The 24,454-nt window shown below is 38.9% G+C and overlaps 1 protein-coding gene and 1 non-coding gene across 3 annotated transcripts in view; one reads left to right on the top strand and one right to left on the bottom strand.

The window, feature by feature from the left end:
- ILRUN (inflammation and lipid regulator with UBA-like and NBR1-like domains) overlaps positions 1 to 24,454 on the bottom strand; it is a 94,034-nt gene that overhangs the window by 17,689 nt on the left and 51,891 nt on the right. For both annotated transcript variants that reach the window (XM_072833371.1, XM_072833369.1), the window contains one exon: positions 1,450 to 1,778. In XM_072833371.1, the coding sequence (XP_072689472.1) occupies positions 1,450 to 1,778 (329 nt within the window). The remainder of the gene's footprint in view (positions 1 to 1,449; positions 1,779 to 24,454) is intronic.
- Positions 7,145 to 7,249, top strand: LOC140637436 (U6 spliceosomal RNA). The gene has a single exon (XR_012034549.1). It is a non-coding gene; the product is annotated as a U6 spliceosomal RNA (small nuclear RNA).

Here is a 24,454-nt window from a genome sequence, read left to right as displayed (position 1 = left end):
GCCTCCTCTGACTCTCATCTTCCCATTGAATTCAACTGCAAATTCCAATTCTAACAGGACATGCTTACCCTAGGGCTTGGCTCACTTAACTACCTGGAATGGTTATACTCTGGAGGGTTAAATTTAAGGAGGAAAATCTGGAGAAATAGGAGCTTAGAGGAAAAAACCTTTTATTATAGTGTTACAATATGAAGTCTTAACTCAAATACAGGCATTTTACTGTCTTGCCAATTGACTTCTCTTATATCCTGTGCAACTAACATGACTCCACAGAATCCTTTATGACAACCATTCAAACAACAAAAAAAATTAATCCTCTGTTACACCACTACTGAATGAAGTCTCTCTTACTAACTAGAATGTGTGGAGAAATAGGATTCACATCACCAGGTTTCTTTTCTTAATTTGCCTCTTGATCTGAACCATATATAAAGCATTAGTCAGAAAAATACCATTCTTACAACAGACAATTTGTCCTCAAATAAACATCAATTTTATTTTTCAAAATTTGAGGGTAAATCCCAACATGATGCAAGGGCAGACTTAACAGTTATATGATTGTATAGGGTGGGGTGCTGGGCCTAATACATAGCATTGTTAACCAGAGAAGAATGAAAAGGAATGCTCACAGGCCCGTACCATATGAAACATCTGTAACTGTGAGCGCTCAGCATCAAGACTTTACTCAACCAACCAAAACCAACAACCAAGAACCATCATCACCTTAGCAGAGGGTAGAAGACACTGTTTAATCAGCTAGCAAGGAGAAGCAGATCAATAAATCAAACACAGAGAAGAGTGTCTCAGAACTATCAAAATATTTAAATTCATGGTGAACTCAACAATTCTCTCACTTACTGTCCCACACATAAAAAGTCAAAATATCACTTGGGCCACTCTGGGTTGTGGGTGAGGAGGTAGACAGGCCGTAATAGACTGAAAATACATCAACAAGAAGACATGCAAATAAGGTAAATAAAGCGAAAGCCCAACAACAATATTTAGGATATATAATTGAGTTTGTCTTTGTTCCTTGGAAAAATGAAAGCCCCACCCAAAGCCAAAGTAAAAACATAAACAAAAACAACAAAGCAGGAAGAGATTCCAAAGGCATGTGGTCTAGATTTAGTATACATTTACACTGGAAGGACAGTTGGTGATATTTTGACTTTATTTTTTTAAATGCTAAATGTAAAAAACTTTGTTCTTTCAACACCCAAACCAGAGCAGAGAGACAGTAGTAAATTATAAATGTGGATAAAGTAATCCACAGGACATGAAGATGGGGGAGGGGGAGGGGAGAAGGGGTAGGTTTTTGTATTGTTGCTGTTGGCAGGAGAGCTAAGCAGTCTTAAAGAACATTCTAGGCTTCTAGGTTTGCCATGAAAGGGTATCACAAATCCCAAGGCCCACCACCTACCCCTTCTCCTCTTCTCCGAGGGCACCTACCTTACTGTAAGTCACTACTGATAAGTTGTTTGCGTGACTGCTGGGGGACAGATTTACAGAGTTCTGTGAGAGTCTATTCTCATCTTGCTCGGTTTGGTCAGGAGCAGGAGCCCATGTGTTTTTGCTGATCGAGTCGAACCCGGAACCCCCAGGGTCTTTTAAGTTGTTTTCATCTGATTGTCGGTTCTTTTGGGGAGAGGCAAACGGGTTGAAGTTTCCTTCTACCTTGCGATGTGGCTGTGTGTTGAACTCCGTTTCAAAAGATGACAGCTGCTGCGTTACTCCTAAAAGTCCACCCACCTCCACACTGAGAATCACCCAGATGACATCTGAAACAAAAGGGCAATTCATGTCAGTGACAGGCATTCCTTCAAGACCCAAAGCAGCCACCACCATTACTCCAAAATGCCTCTCAAAGCCACCCAAATCTTAGGAAGGAATGTCCTTTAAAAGCTGGCTGACAAAGTAGTCCAGTACATTTGCACTGCATGCATTTCTACATTTTTGATAATATCACATTCAAACTCCAGTACACATTCAGTATAGGTCTATGGTAAGACCTGTGAAAGTATCTGTTAAAAGGTTACCAGTTGATCCTGATGCACAGCCATATTTGGAAATCACTGTTCCAGAGAACAATGATCTATAGACAGAAACCTAAAAACTATTTTCCCAGAATTATAAGCTCGTGGTTTTGCTTTGGTTTGAATGTATGTAACTAGAAAACTCAGGGCAGAGGTGCCTGAGTGGCTCAGTCGGTTAAGTGTCTGCCTTCCACTTCATCCTGGGGTCCAGGGATTGGGCTCTGTGTTGAGCTCCCTGCTCAGCGAGGCGTCTGCTTCTCCTTCTCCCTCTCCCCTTCTCCCCCACCCTGTGCTCTCTCTCTCTCTCACTCTGTCTCACTCTCTCTCCCTTGAATAAATTCATTTTAAAACAATCTTAAAAAAAAAATAGAAAACTCAGGGCAGGCATAATTCTTGAGCCAAAAAATGCTTATAATTACTAAAATTGCAACTTATCAACTACCTCCTCTCTACTTCTTTGAGCAATTTAGAATGACAACATACTGTCCAAATAGGACAACGGAGAGTAAAGAGGGGAGCTAGTAATAATGACCACCAGGACACACATGTAAACCAGCATTAACCATGAGTATATTAAGACAAATATCACTTGGGGTGTTTTCTTTTTCTAATGATCTATGTGATCAAAAGATACCAAAAATTCAGTATGCCCAGACTTTCTAAAATAATCCAATTTAACACCAACTTTGCCTTTGTCATATAGAAGCCTTACCATCTACATTGAAACCATAAGGATGTGTCTTAAAAAGAGGACTTTTGGTCGTAATTCAGTTATTTTTCTCAACTGCCAAAGCAAAGGGTTCAAATAGAAGAGTAAAGAGTTCCCTTTGATGTTCTGCACCTCAATTCAGAGAACAGTGACATCAACTTTCCTGCTAGGAAGGCCTTTAAAAAGCAAGCTACAGAAAGGTCAAGAAGCTTTTAAGTATGAATCCAGCTGAAGCAAATGTGAAAAGTTATCCAAAGCTCCTGAATAACTGCTAAATGGTTGATACAAAAAGGCTAATAAATTCCATTAGTTACTCACACAGAAATTCAGATAATATTAAGAATAGGGAACCCCCCGCCCTACCAATACTAAAAGGAATAGTGAAAGAAACTGGGGAAAACACTCTTGGGCTGTGCTTAATCTCAATTTTCAATCTGGGTTCTGTGTCTGATGAAGGCCATAAATACCCCATTTGCATTAGGTGGTTTGGGAGCTTCATTAAACAGCTAGGAGCCAGAACCCAGCTAGGAGCCAGAACTGTAGTAAGCAGAGATGCAGTGACATCTGCTGTTGACTTCTGGAATTAGCACCTCTGCAGCCACTAGCTGCACTAGCAGGACTCCTAGGAATGGGAATCCATTCCAGACACAATTTTTCATTAAAGCAAATGTGAATCCTCATGTAAACTTGTGCCAGAAAAGTTCAATCTGTTGATTAACACAGGATATGCAGCATGCCACTTCATTTGGAAATATGGGATGGTGCTAGGTCAGAGGACTTTGATTCAGAGCTCTTAAGTCAATCTCATAAACCAACATGACGTAGGCCTTAAAGAACAATTCAGTGGCAGGCAGCTAAGGAAGATTCATTCCATGCTTTCCTAGCCTATCTTTCTAACCAAAGTCAACATTTTTTCACTTTATTTTTTGTTTTTCTCAAACAGATATGCCCTATCTTACAGTACATTAATTCGTACTACTTCTCTTTCACCCATCTATTTTCCAAAGTTCTTTTAAGCACATGATATGTTTCACATACTCAGTTACAGGTCATACACTTCCTTCATTTTGCTCAGGAAACTAAATGCTTACAAGCAGAGAAAAGATAGTCTTCTGAAGACTATTATCAGTATATAAGACTAATGACATCTTCTCCCCTGGCTTTAAGAACTAAAACTTCTTTCGTGTAACTCATTGGGCCATATCATACGTAAGCCACTGCACTCTCTTTACTGTGGCTATTCTTCCATACTGTTCACAGATTTTACATTGTAGCTATAAAGAGAGGGTCATTTAAGAAACCACTGATTTATAAACATCCAACAATGAACACTCCAGCTCTGATCCTCCCAAGTTATTATTACCATGATGGGTCATTATGAACAGCAAAGTACACCTTCTACATGGTATAATCTAAGCCATCTAAATAAGCACTACTAGCCCGCATGTTTCTTTTTTTTTTTTTAAGATTTATTTATTTATTTATTCATGATAGAGAGAGAGAGAGAGAATGAGAGAGAGAGAGAGAGGCCCACACAGGAGGAGGGAGAAGCAGGCTCCATGCCAGGAGCCCGACGCGGGACTCGATCCTGGGACTCCAGGATCACGCCCTGGGCCAAAGGCAGGCGCTAAACTGCTGAGCCACCCAGGGATCCCCAGCCCTCATGTTTCAAAATGTGTTCGTCCCATGCAGAATGTGCGAGAATGAGCGTGTGTTAAACAAAGAGAAAAAAGTGATCAAAATGGACCAAATAAGCTTGTTTCAGAGAGGCTGACCACCGATTCTTGCCAGAATGCCTTACTTACTGAGGTAAGAACTGCCAGCCATGTATTTTACTACTTGTGATGGAAGGAATCGTAGGGGTCATCAAATGAAAGGCTACACCTTCTAGATACAGGATTCGAGGTCTGGAGACAGAAATGATGGACCCGATATCAGTCTTCAAGTTAAACGCCAACTTGTACTGATGACTAAGAACACTCAACTCTCAGAATAGCTTTTCCAACTCATACTTATTTCTCCTCAACAGGAACTTGGGAATCCAAGAACTCAGGGAACTACAGCTATATTAAGTCAGTCCCATTTCCCAGGCTATAATATCTTTACCAACAAACATATATGATTTTTGGTACCAATAACAAGAATGAGCCAACAGGATGTCCTAGAAAAGTAGCCAATAAAGTAGAATCAAGTGCCAAGCCTATACTTTATGGGTTAGTAAAGCCAATGGAGAAACTGATTTTAGAATGTCTTGCCTTAAGGTGTTTTACAAAAAGAATCTGAGCCAGGACTTTGGAGATAAATGGTACTATAAATAGTTTCATTCAGCTTGTCCCTTTTACATATAAAACCTTTAATAAGTATATAACTTTAATAATAAGTATAAACTTCCTTTTGTAGAAATGTATGATCAATTACTAAAGAGAGTACACAAACTTTGTACTTCTTTTTTTTTTTTTTTGTAATTTTTATTTATTTATGATAGTCACACAGAGAGAGAGAGAGAGAGAGAGAGAGAGAGAGAGAGAGGCAGAGACATAGGCAGAGGGAGAAGCAGGCTCCATGCACCGGGAGCCCGACGTGGGATTCGATCCCGGGTCTCCAGGATCGCGCCCTGGGCCAAAGGCAGGCGCTAAACCGCTGCGCCACCCAGGGATCCCTGTACTTCTTTAGTTTAGATTTATTAGAAATGCAGAGCAAAAGGAAAGTATTTTGGGGTGCCTGAATGGCTCAGTCAGTTGGGCATCCAAATCTTGATCTCAGCTTAGGTCCTGAACTCAGAGTTATGAGTTCAAGCCCCATGTTTAGGGAAAAAAAAAAAAAAAAGAGGAAAATACTTTACTTGAAGCCCAACTCCATAATCTTAAGGAACCATACTGATGTACAAAGACATCTCAGATTATGGTAGGAATGTTAGAAACATTGCATACGTCTAAAGGCTGGCATCACAGATCAAATCACGTGATAATAAAAAAATCAGTACAATATTCGAACTGGTAAGTTTGTTCCTTGTAGGGTTATGGGTTATAATACATGCATAGCATGGGTACATGTTAACTGGAGTTGAATAAGTAAATGAATTGTGAAATGTGGGAGAGCAAGGTTTCTCATTGTTGAAGAAGGATATTACAGATGATCAAGAAAGGAACATTCTAAAATGAACTCTGTGGTACCGGATTAAAGTCAGAGACAGAAGTATAAACTCATGTTTATCTTAATATATATACAGATGAGGAAACACAGAAACAAGGATAGATATGTCTGTTTACAGAGGTTAGGATGTATACACACATGACCTAGCTCTGTCTGCTGAGAAGGCCTAGAAGTAATAACAGCCCAGTAGTACTGAACATATCCAGTGCCCAGTGGTTTCTGAATAGCATTCGCTAATAGAAAAAGAGAAATGGCTGATTCTGGGCTAAGACATGGAAAATATAAGATGAGCCTGGAATATCTTTGTAATATCAGAAACTAAGAAAGTGTTCAAAAAAACACTTTCAAAAAAAAAGGATAGAAGTATGTCACAGGGATACAGGTGCAATCTGAAAGAGCTCCTTCTGGCCAAAGCTGGAACAATTTAGGCAATAAAATAACATAGTACTGGATTATAACTCAAAATATAAAATAGATATTAGATACACATGAGTCCATAGTGATACAAATAAATGACTTAATGGGTAAGTAGAGATAAATTTCTTTACATAAGAACTCCAAATAATATATGTAGTTACTTCCCCTTCTACAAGATGGAGTTTAATTCTATATATCCCCCAATCCATATTGAATGTGGGACAGACTTAGTGATTTGCTTCCAAGGAACAGAACAGGGAGAAAGACGCCTGGTGGTTCAGCGGTTGAGCGTCTGCCTTGGGCTCCCTTCAAGATTGAGTCCCACATCGGGCTCCTTTCAAGGAGCCTGCTTTTCCCTCTGCCTATGTCTCTGCCTCTCTCTCTGTGTCTCTCATGAATAAATATTAAAAAAAAAAAAAAAAGAATAGGGAAAGAGAAAAACAGTAACTTTACAATGGAGAAACTGGCAACAAACAATTTAATCAAGTGACCCATGTTAATATCACCAGTGATGTTATGTATATATCAGGTGCCCCCTGGTAAGGTACTTCATCTCTGTAGTATTCCCCAAATCTATAACATTAGTCTAAATAAATTTAAGAAAACATCAGAGAAGCTCAAATTGGGGTATGTTATGAAGGATACCTGCCATTATTCCTCCAAACAGTCATGGGTCATGAAAACAGAAAAGACTCTGAGAAACTGTCACAGGTCAAGAGACTAAAGCCAAGATAACTACATGTCATGTGGTGCCATAGACCAGATGCTGGGAACAGAAAGTCATGAATGGAACGATGAAATAAAATCTAAAGAAAGATAAAATCTAAAGAAAGTCTATGCTCACTTCAGCAATACATCCATGAAAACTAGAATGTTATAGACATTAGCATGGCCCCTGCACAAGGATATGCAAATTCATGAAGCGGTCCATATTTTTTAAAAAATCTAAATAAAGTCTGGAGTTCAGTTAATAGTAACTCAACATGTGCCACAGTGTTGAGGTCTTCATTCTAACAAGTTGTCCATTCAAACTAGACACAGGAGTTCACTCCTATATGCAGTGTGATGGCTCTTTTCTTCCTGGGCTACCCTATTTCAGTACAGCAGTAAGGGCCAGTCAACAGTCTTCAAACAGATGTAACAGCAACAGCTATACAAATGAGCCATCACCTTGATGTGCATGTTAGGCTGAAGCTGCCCAATGACTTCCAGAGCATGCCTCTGGCATGCACAAAATACAAACGCAAGTCACTTGAAGAAAGCAATAATGTGCCATATCAGTATGCTCCACTTGGGTCTAGGCTTCCCAAGGGACAAGGCTAGGGGACTTGAGAAAGCACAACTTTTACAAACTCAGTTTACGAAGACACCTCAAAATGGTTCAAACTGTGCCTCGGACTGAAATCTGATGGGCTTCTGATCCCCAGAGCAAATGCCCTGGGCGTGTCCCAGGGAGCAATGAGACCAGAGGGCCCCAACACCAGGAGACACATCCTGGCTTCTGTCAGCATGCACATGGAAGACTACGATGGAGGTCACACCTAGGTTTGGGAGTGCTAGATTCAAATCCTTCCTAAAGCTCCACCCATCTTCCAAGCATGACAGAAACTCACATTTGCCCTGAGGATTAAGAAACAACTTGGAAAAAAAAAAAAAAAAGAAACAACTTGGATCCAGACAGGTGCACAGGCTCCAGTCAACTGCTCAGCTAAAGGCTGTAGGCTCACATTTCATCTCCCACAGGAAGGCTGGATATGTACTGCCTAGTCTGAGCACTGCTAGTCTATGCCTGAAACATTCCCAGACAGTAAGTAGTGCAAAGGACAGCATTATGAGCAAGTCTCAACATATTTGTGTCTGTCTCTTGGAACTACTAAGGCGGCAGTGTTTGTGTACCACTGGGAAAAGAAGGTACTTCCAATTGTCAGCACTAATCTAACTAGTCTCAACTTCCAGTCTACATTTCCACACTATTTATTCAACACAGAGCTCCCATGACAATGGCCAGGCACTTAGACACTCACTATATCTATCAACACACCACCTACCTACCTTGGCATTGAAGGGAGAAGAGGGTAGAACTGGGCTCCATCCAGTTCATGAGGTGCTCCGAGTGACACCTGAAGGACTGCCTCTGCTCAAACTCTGTTCCCTACCCACCCTTACTCCCCACCTCATCTTAACACAAATGCATTAAAACCTTGTTCCTGGATTTCAGTATTATTCTCAGGAATTTCCAATTAAAATGCAAATGCCCCTCAAAGGAATATAGTAAGCTACCTTAAACTCATTATCAAATCAACCACTAGGCCCAAGTTCACATAGGGGAAAAGAAAAAGGCCTAAGAGCAATGAAAGCCTGGATGAGACGAGACAGTGATGGGTCCCTGGGGCCCCTAATAGGGATAGAGGTCCACAAAGAAAAGTTGAAATGGCAACAACAAAGTAACTATTCCTACTTCACAATTTTCCTAAATCATGCCCTATTTAAAAATTATGAGCTTCTACCTTGATTTGGGGATAGGATGGGGGACTACAGTGATCATTTAACCATTTAATTACTGGCTTCAGTTTTAGGAAACAAGAATTTCAACCTCTCAAATCTAGGAAATCAGTGCCATAGAAGTTAAAGAGTCAAAACATATCTGAGATCAAAGATGAAAATCAGGGTGCCTGGGTGCCTTAGTTGGTTGAGCATCTGCCTTTGGCTCAGGTCGTGATCCTGGAGTCTTGGGATAGAGGACTGCGTGGGGCATCCTGCTCAGCCAGAGAGCCTGCTTCTCCCTCTCCCTCTGCCCCTCCCCTTGCTCGTGCTCTCACTCTCATTTACTCTCTTAAATAAAACCTTTAAAAAATATTTTTTAAAAAGATGAAAATAAGCTCAGAATGAAAAAGAAAAAAACAACCCTATTAACTGGGCTGGAAGGACAGACACTTATTTACAAAGGCAGGTGCAAAGTTAAGAGAAAACATGATTTCTCCCAAGATCATGTAGCTGCTATAAAATGCTCTAACAACCCTCGGATTGACTACTGCTTTCTTACCAACGATACCCCCAGACTCATTTTGTTGTAGCATCAATTACTGAGGATTGTTGATTGTTAAAATGCCCCTGCCTCAAGATAGCACCCAAACCTTAATTAATCCTCCCTTCTAATCCTGCCTCAGAAATAGCAACCAATCCAAAATTGATCCCCACTTTCCGTTGAGCCCTCTCAGAATCCTTCAGCAGGAACCCAAACTGTATGAAGACTGCTTCCCTTCTCCCTCTCGTTGTGTGGCATTCCACAATTCCCCCTAGAAAGCCTGCCCTCACCGAATTACATTAATAAATTCTGGTTGTATCAGGCTAGGGGCTTGTTTCAGGTGACCTTTGAAACCTTCTGGCTTTCTCTTTCCCCTCCCAGCTTCAACTTCTAGATGCAGACTCCATCCCTTCCTACTTCCCTTCTCTTACAGACTGCCCTCTCATGAAGTGGGCCAGGTTGGCCCAGCCATCAGCTGATACCACAGGAAAGAGGAATGCATTCATTCAATGATAAGAGGGTCAGAGAAAAGAGAGAAGGAACAGCCTCAAGAGTAGAGAAAACCCAGGAGTATATGGTGTTCTAGAAGCCTAGTCACAAGCGTTTCATCAATTGGGTCCAGTGCAGCTAATAATCCAAGTAAGGCTGAGAAGTGAGAACAAAGCATTGGAGGTAGCATTATGTAAGTCCACTGGTACTGAAAAGAGCAGTTTCAGTGGAGTGGTGGGGGCAGAAGCCTGATGGAAAGAATTCAGGAGTACAGAAATCAAGAGGTGGGGATAGTCATTACTGACACAAAATATTCCAAGGAGTTTTGCTATGAAGGAGAGCAGCAAAATGGGAGAGAAGCTGGAGGAAATAACAGCATTATATTATATGTAACAGCAAGAAATTTTTAGAAACTTGAATGTCCATCAGTAGTGACCGGCTGGAAAAATGATGACACATCGACCTGAGAGGGGACACTCCACAGCCATAAAAAGTAATGAAGATTTCTAGAGTGGGGCACCTGGGTGGTTCAGTTAAGTGTCGGTCTTTGGCTCAGGTCATGATCTGAAGGTCCTGGGATGAACCCCACATCAGGCCCCCTGCTCAGTGGGGAGCGTGCTTCTTTCTCCCTCTCTCTCTGCTACTCCCTTGCTTGTGCTTTCTGTCAAATAAATAATTAAATTTTTAAAAAAGGTTTCTAGGGAATCCCTGGGTGGCTCAGCGGTTTGGCGCCTGCCTTTGGCCCAGAGCGTGATCCTGGGGTCCCGGGATCAAGTCCCACGTCGGGCTCTCTGCATGGAGCCTGCTTCTCTCTCTGTGTCTCTCATGAATAAATAAATAAAATATTTAAAATAAATAAATAAATAATAAAAAAATAAAAAAGGTTTCTAGAGCGATCTCTAGAATATATTATTAAGTGGGGAGAAAAAGATGCAGATCAGTATCTATCGTTATGGGACTTTTGTGTAAGCATAGGGTCAGACTTACATATATTGGCTAGCATTTGAAAGACAAAGCAAAACAACAGTGTACAGATAAACCATAAATGAATAAATAAAAATGGGTATCTCGTTGAAGGAGGCAGTAATGGGAGACTCTTCTAATTATATCATTAGTAAATTGTGACTTAAGATTAGTAGAAATGCCCTAGATACTGAAAAAACAAACAACAAACAACAAAAAGAAAACAGAAAAAAAAAAAAAGAAAACAGAAACAAAAAAACCTAGGTCAAAAGGAGATGGAATAAGCGCTGGAGATAAATTTTGCAGGATGGTGATTGGCATAGGATAGGAGCACAATAAACAGCCAATTATTTACACAACACTACTTGCATTAAAAAACAAACAAAAAAATGTTTATTTTGTTGCCCTGTTGGAAGTCAGTCAATGTTAAGAGTAACTATAGCTGAAGGATTGTAACAATGACAGTTAACGAAAAGCAGAAAAGACCTTATTTAAGCAAGTTAACATTTAATGCCGTAATTTAAAAATCAAATACTTTGGTAAGATTGGGCATTATCTTGTCAGTGAACACCTCCTGTGGTATGGAAGACAACACAACAAAACAGTAAACAGTTTTCAATTGATAATGTAACTTTATAAGCAGTCTGCTCTGCAGACCACCTATATCAAGACCATGTGGGGGGCAGCCCTGGTGGCTCGGCGGTTTAGCGCCGCCTTCAGTCCAGGGTCTGATCCGGGAGACCCGGGATCAAGTCCCACGTGGGGCTCCCTGTATGGAGCTTGCATCTCCCTCTGCCTGTGTCTCTGCCTCTCTCTGTCTCTCTCTCTCTCTCATGAATAAATAAATAAAATCTTAAAAAAAAAAAAGACCATGTGGTTTGTATGTGAAAAATACAGATTCCTGGGTCCCTAACTACAATGAACTAAAATGAGTTTCATATATGAAATCTAAGTGTTTATGATATCTCTAAGAAGGGTATATAACCCTTTAACTTTTAATCCTCACATATTAGTTTCACTGAAAGCAATCAGAGCACCAACTCCTTCCTCTAAAAACTGGCAATTAAAGGTAAAGAATTTAACCTAGCCTTATTATAAAAACATGAATTTCAAGTTGTCATTGTTGATGAAAAAAAATTTACTTTTTTTTTTAAATTTTATTTATTCATTCATGAGAGACACACAGAGAGACATAGGCAGAGGGAGAAGCAGGCTCCCTGTAGGGAGCCTGATGCCGAAATCAATCCCAGGATCTCGGGATCGTGACCCAAGCCAAAGGCAGATGTTCAACCACTGAGTCAACCCAGGTGCCCCATAAAATTTTTCTTTTTATCCCAGAACTACTCCAGCTAATGTATGAGGAAGACATAATCACATTGTGACCCCTGATGAAATGATTCAGGCAGTAATTATCAATGAATGAAAACCATTAGGGAAAAGGTTGGTTGACAGGGAGGACCTCTGCAACTGAAGGATCAGGCTATCACTACCTAAAACCTTTGATTACTTTTAGCATCACTCAAACCCTAACAATTTTCAATAGCCAAAACAATTTGAAAAAGAAGGAAGTTGGAAGTCTCACATTTCCTGATTTCAAAACTTATTATAGCACTACAGTAATCAAAACAGTGTGGTATTGTTAAAAAGATGGACAGACCAATAGAAGAGAAGAGAGAGTTCAGAAGCAAACCCTCACATATATGGTCAAATGGTTACTGACAAAACTAGAAAGGCCATTCAAAGGGGAAAGGACAGCCTTTTCAACAAGTGGTGCTGGGAAAACTGAACATCATATGCAAAAGAATAAAGTTGGACCCTTACTTCACACCATATACAAAAATTGACTCAAAATTGATCAAAGACCTAAACATCACAGCCTAAACTATAAAACTCTTAGAAGAAAACACTGAGATGAAGCTTCATGACACTAGACTTGGAAATCATTTCTTGGACATGACCAAAAAAAAAAAAAAAAAAAAACACAGGCAACCAAAGAAAAAATAAATTGGACTACATCAAAATTAAAACTTTTGTGCATCAAAGGACACAACAGTGAAAAGGCAACCCGCAGAATAAAGAAAGTATATGCAAACTGTATATCTCATAAGGAGTTAATACTCAGAATATATAAAGAACTCCTACTTAAAAAACAAACAAACAAACAAAACCAAAGCCTGGGGTGCCTGGGTGGCTCAGTCAGTTAAGTATCTATCTGCCTCTGGGTCGAGTCATGATCCTAGGGTCCTGGGATGGAGCCTGACATCAGACTCCCTACTCAATAGTGAGTCTGTTTCTCCCTCTCCCTCTATTCCTCTACCCACTTGTGCTCACTTGCTCTCTCTCAAATAAATAAAATCTTTAAAAAATGAAAAATGTGATTAAAAAATGGCTTGAATTGACAAGCTGAATGACCAAAAAGCACATGAAAAGATGCTCAACATCACCAACCATTAGGGAAATGCAAATCAAAACTGTAAAACTTACTACCCATTAGGACGGCTACTATCAAAAAAACAGAAAATAACAAGTGTTGGCAGGGAGGGGAGAAATGGGAATTCTTGTGCACTGTTGATGGGAGAGTAAAATGGTACAGCCACTATGGAAAACAGTATGGCGGTTCCTCAAAAAATTAAAAATACAACTGTCACATGGTCTAGCAATTCCACTTCTAGATGGATACCCAAGAGAACTAAAAGTAGGCTCTCAAAGAAATATTTCTATACCCTTGTTCATAGCAGCATCATTCATAGTACTAAAAGGCAGAAGCAATCCAAGTATCCATTGATGTATGAATGCATTCTAAAAGTGCAGTATAGGCAGCCCGGGTGGCTCAGGGGTTTAGGGCTGCCTTCAGTCCAGGGTGTGATCCTGGAGACCTGGGATCGAGTCCTGCATCAGGCTCTCTGCAAGGAGCCTGCTTCTCCCTCTGCCTGTGTCTCTGCCTCTCTCTCTCTCTCTCATGAATAAATAAAATCTTTAAAAATAAATAAATAGGGATCCCTGGGTGGCGCAGCGGTTTGGCGCCTGCCTTTGGCCCAGGGCGCGATACTGCAGACCCGGGATCGAATCCCACATCGGGCTCCCGGTGCATGGAGCCTGCTTCTCCCTCTGCCTGTGTCTCTGCGCCTCTCTCTCTCTCTCTGTGGCTATCATAAATAAATAAAAATTTAAAAAAAAAAAAAAAAATAAATAAATAAATAAATAAATAAAATAAAAGTGTTGTATATACATATAATTGAATATTATTCAGCCTTAAAAAAGAAGGAAATTCTGATCCATGCTACAATTTGGATGAACCTTCAGGACATTATGCTAAGTGAAATAAGGCAGTCACCAAAAGACAAATCCTATAATACTGTCTGAAACCACTTATATGAGGTACCTAGAGGCGTCAAATTTATACAGACAGAAAGTAGGATGGTGATGTCAAGGGCTGGAGAGAGAGAGAGAAATGAGAAGTTATTATTTCATGGGTACAGAGTTTCAGTTTCACAAGATAAAAATACTAGAAGTGGATAGTGATGATGGTTGAATAACAACGTGAAAGCACTTAATGCCACTGAATCATATACTTATAAATGGTTAAGATGATAAATTTTGTTATGTGTATTTCACCACAATTAAAACATACAAAAAATACCCTGAAGCCCAGTAACTTTAAGTTAGTCCTCCAAGGGGCACCTGGGTGCATGGCTCAGTTGGAGAGCCTGCTTCTACCTCTGCACCTCCCCCTGCTTGTTCTTTCTCTATCTCTATCTCTCTCTCTCTCAAATAAATAAAATCTTTTAAAAACCCTAAAACCTTAGTTCTTCAAGGCCAAATCAGTAATACATTATGTGGCAGAATGAAAAACAAAAACAGAAGTCAGCTATTTTTAATCCTAATCTAGTGCTTATCTATAATACCATGTAGCACTCCCATCCCTGGTCAGTTTTGAATGTTCCACCAATCAGGAAAGAGATAACAGTTAACACAGACAACTATTCCTGGCAAAAAAAAGATGGAAATATTAACATTCTCATTATTTAAACTTCTATAGCCTACAAATAAAGCATAATCTGAGTGGGTAACAGCACAACTGCAGGAAATTAAGATAGATTACAAGTACACTGAAGCAACTTAAAATACTAATTTGAGTACAATTAAGTTTAAGAATAATGCAGGGAATCAAAACTACAGCTACAGCACATTAAGAGCCAAACTTATGCAAGTGGCATAAAAATACAGATTAAACGGACATTTTAACAATCATTTTGGCAGTTATGTTGAAAAGCACTTAAACATAATGCTGGATAAAAAGGACTTAATATTTAAATATTATCCATTTTATATGCAAATAGGTAGAAAGATAGCTGGTGTTTTTTTTTTGTTTGTTTTGTTTTTTGTTTTTTTTTTGTTGTTGTTTTTTAAATGATAGTCACACAGAGAGAGAGAGGCAGAGACACAGGCAGAGGGAGAAGCAGGCTCCACGCACCGGGAGCCTGACGTGGGACTCGTCTCCAGGATCGCGCCCCGGGCCAAAGGCAGGCGCTAAACCGCTGCGCCACCCAGGGATCCCCGGTGTTCTTTTTCTTTCACTACTACTGCTGAATTTCTCAACCAGTTTGACTAGCACACACTTGGAACTTCTTGCTATCTGTAATATTTTCATCAAAGGACAATTTAAAATAGAATATTTAAGCAGAAATACTTCCAACTAAGTATTTAGTTCATCAGAAAGTCAAATTTATTTTTTTAATTTATTTAATTAATTAATTTATTTTTATGATAGTCACAGAGAGAGAGAGAGAGAGAGGCAGAGACACAGGCAGAGGGAGAAGCAGGCTCCACGCAACGGGAGCCTGACGTGGGACTCGATCCCGGGTCTCCAAGATCGCACCCTGGGCCAAAGGCAGGCGCCAAACCGTTGCGCCACCCAGGGATCCCCAGAAAGTCAAATTTAAACCACTGATTTACCTAATTCAAACTTAAATATACATATATTTTTAAAAAGGCCATTCCTCTTTGTACACATGCTTCTAAGATGAAGTTTAATTTAGGACTATGATACCTTTCTATAGAGTTACTATGTATGTTCTGAATACTTAAAGGCATAACAAGACATAGGCCCCATTTGTCTTTTTTAGAAATTCAAATCTTGTATCTTTGACATAATTATGGACAAAAAGTAGTAAACAGCATTACAGATGACAATTAGTTATTCCTGGTGAAAGCTTTTCTGTCCTAGAGATCTGGTAACACACTACATTAACTCTGTTCTCCCTTCCCCCTCCTCCTAAAAGAGGACAGGCTTTGTTTCTGGCTTCAGAGAAACTGCTGCCAGTCAACATCACCATCCAAGCAGGACCAACGCAAGAACTAGCAAAACAAAACCCCTTCCTCCTCAATGTTCTCTCCAGAATTACATTACAGACCTCACATTCACTGACAAGTCAGAGTCAAAGACAGTGACAAAGCAGAACTTCCTAAATGTTTCTTCATTCTCCTCCTCACATTTTTACTTTCTCCTTCATTTCTTTGGTCTGGCATATCTTGCACAAGCACCCTGTCCTCTTTCATTTCCTATTGCAGCCTCCTAATAGGCCAAATTATTTTCCTGGCTCAAATCTGGGCACAGACCTTTGGAGAAATGAATAAGTACTCATTCCTAAGCTGAAGAAGGTCTAGCAAAATCCACACATGTGGGATCTTAGGGTTCACTTATGACCATCTGGACTTGTCAATCCTCTAAAAGAAAGTCAATCTCACTACTCACACACATTTGAGGTGTACAGCATATACAGACGCCTCTCCTAGATCCCTTAGTCTGGGCCATGATAGCTGCTACTCATCTCTCTTCCAGATGACTGATGGTGTAAATATTCCTCAGAGTACTATCACCTCCAATCCATTTTCCATTCTTTCCCACACAAAATTCTCACTCATGTCAAACTGCACAAGTCACACTTAACCAGAGTTTATGCTTACTTATTGCAGTCTGAAAATGTGGTGCCTTGTCCCTGTCACCAATCTGAATCCATTTAGTTCAAATACCACATATTAGGGCAAGCCTTTCTAGACCATTTGATCTAGAAAGTTTTTTTCTAATATTTATTATTGAAGAGAAGTATTTTTAATAGACTTTATTTTTCAAGATTTTATTTTTAGAACAGTTTTTAGGTTCACAGCAACACCGAGAAGATGCATATATCCTCTCTACCTCCATCTATGTACAACCTCCTCCACTATCAACATCCCTCACCAAGGGAATATTTGTTATAATCAATGAACCTACACAGGCACATCATTATGTTCCAAGTCCATACTTCATATTAGAGGTTACTCTTGGTGTTGTACATTCTGTGGGTTTTGATAAATGCATAATGATGTGCATCCACCACTATGGTATCATACAGAATAATCTTACTGCCCTAAAAATCCTCTGCACTCTGCCTATTCATCCCTCCCTCCCCTGGCCTTCACTGATCTTTTTACTGTCTCCAGTTTTGCCTTTTCCAGAATGTCATATAGGAATCATACAGGATGTAGCCTTTTCAAATCGGCTTCTTTCACTTAAGAGATATGCATTAGGGGGATTCCTGGGTGGCTCAGTGGTTTAGCGCCTGGCTTCGGCCTAGGGCATGACCCTGGAGTCCCCGGATCGAATCCCACATCGGGCTCCCTGCATGGAGCCTGCTTCTCCCTCTGCCTGTGTCTCTGCCTCTCTGTGTGTCTCTCATGAATAAATAAATAAAAATCTTAAAAAAAAAAAGATACGCATTAAAAATTTCTCCATGCCTTTTCATGGAATAAGTGCTCATTTCTTTTTAGTGCTAGAAGTATTCCATTGTCTGGATGTACCAGTTTATTTACCCATTTACCTATTGATAACATCTTGGTTGCGTTCAATTTTTTGCAATTATGAATAAAACAGTTATAAACACAGCAAGAGTATTTGTTTTATAAGAAACTTTCAAACAGTCTTCCAAAGTGACTAACTATACCATCTTGCACTCACGTTCACAGTAAATGACAGTTCCTGTGGCTCCACATTCTCACCAGCACTTGGTGGTGTCAATGTTCTGGATTTGGTGCATTTAATAGGTAAAGAGTAACTATCATGTTTTAATTTAATTGGCAATTCTCCAATGATGTGATAATGACAACTTTTCAAATGCTTATTTGCTATCTATATATCTTCTCTGGTGCAATGTCTTTTTTACATTTAGATTTATGATCCATTTTGAGTTCATTTTTGCCAAGGATATATAAGATCTGTGTCTAGATTCACTTTTTTTTTTTTTTTAATGATACTCACAGAGAGAGAGAGAGGGGGGCAGAGACACAGGCAGAGGGAGAAGCAGGCTCCATGCATTGGGAGCCCGTTGTGGGATTCGATCCCGGGTCTCCAGGATCGCGCCCTGGGCCAAAGGCAGGCACCAAACCGCTGCGCCACCCAGGGATCCCTAGATTCACTTCTTTGCATGTAGATATCTAGTTGATTCAGCACCATTTGTTGAAAAGACTATCTTTTCTCCATTGTCTTTGCTTTTAAAGATTTATTTATTTGACAGAGAAAGAGAGAGCAAGCATGCACAAGCAGGGGGAATGGCAGGCAGAGGGAGAAGCAGGCCCCCCATGGAGTAGGGAGCTTGATGCAGGGCTCAATCCCAGGACCACGGGATCATGACCTGAGTTGAAAGCAGACACTTAACTGACTGAGCTGCCCAGGCGCCCCTGTCTTTGCTTCTTTATGAAAGATCAGCTGACTGTATCTGTATCCATTTCTGGACCTTCTATTCTGTTGTTCTATCAAACTATTAGTTTATTCTTTCACCAATACCACGTGGTCTTGATTACTGTAGCTTTATATAATAAGTCTTGAAGTCAGGGAGTATCATTTCTTCACCTTTGTCTTTCTCTAATATGAGTTGGCTACTCTGGGTAGCATCTTCACAAAAAATTTAGAATCAATCAGTTGATATCGACACAAAAACCTGCCGTAATTCTGACTGGGAATGTGTTGAATCTATTGATCAAGATGGGAAGAAATAACATCTTGACAACACTGTCTTCCTACCTGTGAACATGGAAAACCTTTCCTCTTACTTAATTCTTTGATTTCTTTCATCAGAGTTGTATTGTTTTCCCTCATATAAATCTTGTTCATATTGTGACAGATTTATACTTTGGTATTTCATTTTGGAGGGATGCTAACATAATTTCAAATTCAAGTTGTTCATTGCTAGTGTTATAGGAAAGTGATTGACTTTTACATATTAACTTTGTATAATTGCTTATTAGTTCCAGGAGTTTTAGTCATTTTTTAAATTATCTATATAGATAGTCATCTGCAAAAAAGTGCAGTTTTAGCTCTTCTTTCCCAATCTATATACCTTATTTCCTTTATTTGTGTTATCACATTAGCTATAACTTCCACTATGATGCTGAAAAGCAGTGGTCTTTTCCTTGCCTTATTTCTGATCTTAGAGGGAAAGTTTCTAATTTCTCACCATTATTTTTTTTTAAGATTTATTTATTCATGAGAGAGAGAGAGAGAGAGAGAGAGAGAGGCAGAGACACAGGCAGAGGGAGAAGCAGGCTCCATGCAGGAAGCCCGACGTGGGACTCGATCCCAGGTCCCCAGGATCAGGCCCTGGGCTGAAGGCGGCGCTAAACCGCTGAGTTACCCGGGCTGCCCAAGGATAAATTTCTTTAAAAGATAAAAGCTTATTCATATTTTCTACTTCTTCCTGTGTAAGCTTTGGCAGATTACATCTTTCAAAGAACTGGTCCATTACATCTAGGCACAGAGTTGCTCATAATATGCCTTTATTATCCTTTTAATGTTCACAGGTTCTGTAGTAATGTCCCTTCTTTCATTTCTTATTTTAGTAATTTGTGTCTTGTCTTAGCCTATCTAGAGGCTTACTGATTTATTTATTTTTTTATTTATTTATGATAGTCACACAGAGGGCGGGGGGGGGGGGCAGAGACACAGGCAGAGGGAGAAGCAGGCTCCATGCACTGGGAGCCCGACGTGGGATTCGATCCCGGGTCTCCAGGATTACGCCCTGGGCCAAAGGCAGGCGCCAAACCGCTGCACCACCCAGGGATCCCAAGGCTTACTGATTTAAATGATCTTTTCAAAGAACCAGTTTCTGGTTTTGCTGATTTTCTCTATTGACTTTCTATTTGTAATTTCATTGATTCTTGATCTAATTTTTATTATTTTTCTTCTGTGTACTTTGGATTTAACTTGCTCTTCTTTTTCTAGTTTCTTAAGATAAAAGCTTTTAAGATTATAGATTTTAGGCCTTTTTTCACATTAAGCTGAATATTCTTCTGCCTTGGGTATTCAACACAAATGTTCAACACCTTTCTGATTTTAGGACCTAGAATCTCCGACTTCACCATTAAGATCCCACGAGAACTCCAAAAACAAAACAAAACAAAACAAAACAAAACAAAACAAAACAAAACAAAAAACAGATCCCTGGGATATCTGAGATGACAGAAGCCTTAAGGAATCTTTACTAAGTAGTTAATACAAAACAAGTTAACAGTTGAGGAGTGACTACTGTACTACAGGTTTCACAATATAGTCAGGTCTTTTAATAATAATAACAAAATGCTAAAATAATAACAGCATCTAACAATTAATGCTTATCATGCCAGATGCTGGTTTATAAACTTTTACATGCATTAACTCTCTAATTCCCTCAAAATCCTATGAAGTAGGTACTGTTTTCCTTATTTTATAGATTAAAAAAATCTGTCACTAAGAGATAAAATAATTTCCTACCAGTCATATTCCTAATTACTATTAACCAGAAGTCAAAACCAGATGGTATGATTTCAGAGCCCACACTACGACTCTATTGCCCTATATGTTACTAATATAAAATTTATGAATTTAACTATAAGTAAGCCAAAAAAGTTATGTTTTACTCATTCTTAGCAAGCAGCCCAGATTCTATTATTCAGATGGCTGTCTAATACATCTATTATTTTATCATTATTTATACACTTTGCCCCACCTCAGCAAAAAGAATTAGCAACCCACAGAGACAGAAGGCACATTAGTTGTTGCCAGAGGCTATGACAATAGGGAGTGATTGTTTAATGGGCATGGGGTTTCCTTTTGGTGTAATAAGAATGTGTGGGAGCTAAATAGATGACAATTGTACAATATTGCAAATGTACTAAATGCCACAGAGTTGTACACTTTAACATTTTACCACTATATATATATATATATATATTTATTTATTATTATTTATTTAAATGGGACATCTTTTTTTTTCTTTTCTTTTTTTTTTTTTAAAGATTTATTCATGAGATACACAGAGAGAGGCAGAAACAGAAGCAGAGGGAGAAGCTGGCTCAATGCAGGGAGGCCGTATACAGGACTCGAACCCTGGGACTGCGGGATCACGCCCTGAGCCGAAGGCAGACGCTCAACCGCTAAGTTACCCAGGCATCCCTTACCACAATTTTTTAAAAGAAGAATTATCTAGGGCAGGCTGGGTGGCTCAACTGGTTAAGTGTCGAACTCTGCACCGGGCATGGAGTCTGCTTAGGATTCTCTCTCCCACTGCCCTTCCCTGACCCTGTCTCTCTCTTTCCCTCTTGAAAGCAAGCAAGCAAGCAACCAAGAAGGAAATAAGAGAAAAGAAAAGAATTATCTACAATATTTTGATTAATAATAATCCAATGGAATGATATTCAACTCCTAAAAATTGTGTTTTTGAAGAGTATTTAACAAGGGGAAAGATCCTAAAATATTAGTGAGTAGGGAAAAAAGTAGGTTACACAACTGTGTAGCATAACATCAAATTTGAAAAATAAATTTTTATTTTTATTTATTTATTTTTTTGAAAAATAAATTTTTAAAAAATATTTGGACACATACATTAACAGTGTTTATATCCATATAGAAGAGTAAATATTTTGTTTTCTTCTTTATATTTTTTGTATATTCTAAGTTCTATATTTCTTTTATTATCAGAAAAAATACACTTATAAAAGAATTTAATTGCAAATACCTAATAAGTTTAGTGATATAACAGACTTAAAAGTCCCTCAAATAAGAGAACACAAAACATATAAAATGATTGAAATAAATTCAAATATATCAATAAACATTAAATGTGAGTAATCTAAATATACCAATTAGAAGACAGAGATGATCAGACTGGGTGAAAAGTTAGTCTAACTATATGCTGTCTCCAAGAAACTCCAAATATATAGACACAGGTAGGTTGAAAGTAAAAGGCTGGAAAAGGATATATCACGTAAACACTAATCAAAGAAAGCTAGAATGGCTCTATTAATATCAAAGTAGACTTCAGAGTGAAGAAAATTATCAGGGAAAAGGGGGACATTACGCAAAAATAAATGGGTCATTCACCTAGAAGACATAATTTTAAATGTGTATGCACCTAACAACTGACCTTCAAAATAAATGGACCAAACACTGACAGAACTGAAAGAAGAAATACGCAAATCCAAAGCTGTAGGTAGAGACTTCAACATTTCATTTTCAATAATAGATAGAACTATTAGACTAAAACAAGCAAATGATAAAGACACAGAGAAATTGAAAAACCAATACCAACCAACTGGATCTAACTGACAGTTATACAACACTCCACTCAAGATACCAGAACACTCTTTTGAAGTATGCATAAAATATTCACGAACAAACCCCCCCCCCCCAAAAAAATATTCACAAACAAGACAGACAATATCTTCTGGGACAAAAACATCTTAACAAATTCAAAGAACCAAAATCAAAATAAATTGTGTTCTCTGACCATAATGGAATGAAACTAGAAATGATTAAATAAGGTAATGGGAAAACCATCAAACATTTGGAAATTTAACAACACATTTCTATATAACCCATGGCTCAAAGAGAAATTTCTCAAGAGAAATTAGAAAATATTTTTGAGTGAATAAAAATAAAAACACAATATTTCAAAATTTGTGCTATGTAGCTAAAAGTAATGCTTAGAGGGAAATTTACAGTTGCTATAAAGTAAGTGTTTATGCCCCCATCCCCAAATTCTTATGTTGAAACCTAATCTCCAATGTGATTGTATTTGGCAGTGGGGCCTTAGGAAGATGATTAGGTTGAGGGTAGAGTCTTCAAGAATGGGTTAAGAATGCTCTTAAGAAAAAACAAACAACCACCGAGAGAGCCCTTACTCTCTGCCTTGTGAGAACATAGAAGACAGCCTTCTATGAACTAAGAAGCAAACAGCAGACACCCAATCTGCTGGAGTTTTGACCTCAGACTTCCCAACCTCTAGAACTGTGGGAAATAAATTTGTTTACAACACACTTCATCTATAATAGGTTTGTTACAGCAGCCCAAATGGGCTAAGAAAATAGTTTTAAACACCTATATTATAAAAGAAAGGTCTCGGGTCAACCTTAGCTTCCATCTTAAGATGGAAGGGCTAAACAATTAAAAGCAGAAATACAATAACTGAAAACAGAAAAATAAAGAAAAATCAATGAAACTAAAGACTGGTTCTCTGAAAATACCAATAAAATTAAGAAATCTAGCAAGAAAAAAGGAGAGAAGTGGTGCCTGGGTGGCTCAGTCGGTTAAGCATCTGCCTTTGGTTCAGTCATGATACCAGGGTCCTGGGATCCAGCCCTGCACTGGGCTCCCTGATCAATGGGAGCCTGGTTCTCCCTCTCCTCCCTGGTTTGTGCTCTCTCAATAAAATAAATAAAATCTCTTTTTTTAAAAAAAAAGCAAAAAGAAAAAAGGACAAAAAACATAAAACATCAAGAATGAGAGAAGAGGGGGCGCCTGGGTGGTTCAATAGTTAAGCATCTGACTTGATTTCGGCTCGGGTCATGATCTCCAGGTTGTGGAACCAAGCTGCACGTGGGCCTCTGAGCCTGGTGTGGAGTATGCCTATCCTTCTCCCTCTGCTCCTCCCCCCCCCCAGGTGCGTCCACACACGCATGAGCTCCCTCTCTCTCAGGAAGGAAGGGAGGGAGGGAAAGAAAGAAAGAAGAAAGAAAACCTTAAAAAAAAAAAAAAAAAAGAAAAAGAATGAGAGAAGAGATTATTACTACTGACAGAAGGCATTAAAACAATAACAAAGGTACTACAAACAACTCTACACACAAAAATTTGACAATTTAGTGAAAAGGACCAATTCCTTGAAATTAACCAAAGTCATCCAAGATGAAATAGACAACTTGAACAGATCTATAACTATGACAATATACTGTAGTAATTTTAATTCCAAAGAGAACCCTCCCAGATGATTTCACTGGCAAATTTCTTAAAAGAAAAACACCCCCATTTCTATACAATTTCTTAAAGGAAAAAAAAATTAGCACAACATATTAGTTTATAGAACTGCATTGTCCATGAGGCAGGCTACTGGCCACAGACAGATAGCTATTGATTACCAAAAATGTGGCTACAGCCTCATGTTGAAATGACCCTATTTTGGCTATCCTAACATAAAATATATTACTTTGAACATTTTTAAAAGTCCTCACATAAGATTTAGGTCAGAGGTAGGATCTGTTTTCTTAATCACTTCTGATTTCTAAACATAAAACAGAAACTAAAACTAAAAAGAAAAAATGACTTTGAAGTGGCTACTAAGCCACAGCTTAACTCACTCTAGAATTCAATTGCTCTCAAAA

Source organism: Canis lupus, chromosome 7, assembly GCF_048164855.1.
Source record: "Canis lupus baileyi chromosome 7, mCanLup2.hap1, whole genome shotgun sequence".
Taxonomy (NCBI): Eukaryota; Metazoa; Chordata; class Mammalia; order Carnivora; family Canidae; genus Canis; species Canis lupus.
Note: the sequence above shows the minus strand (reverse complement) of the source record. Positions and strands in the feature narration are given on the sequence as shown.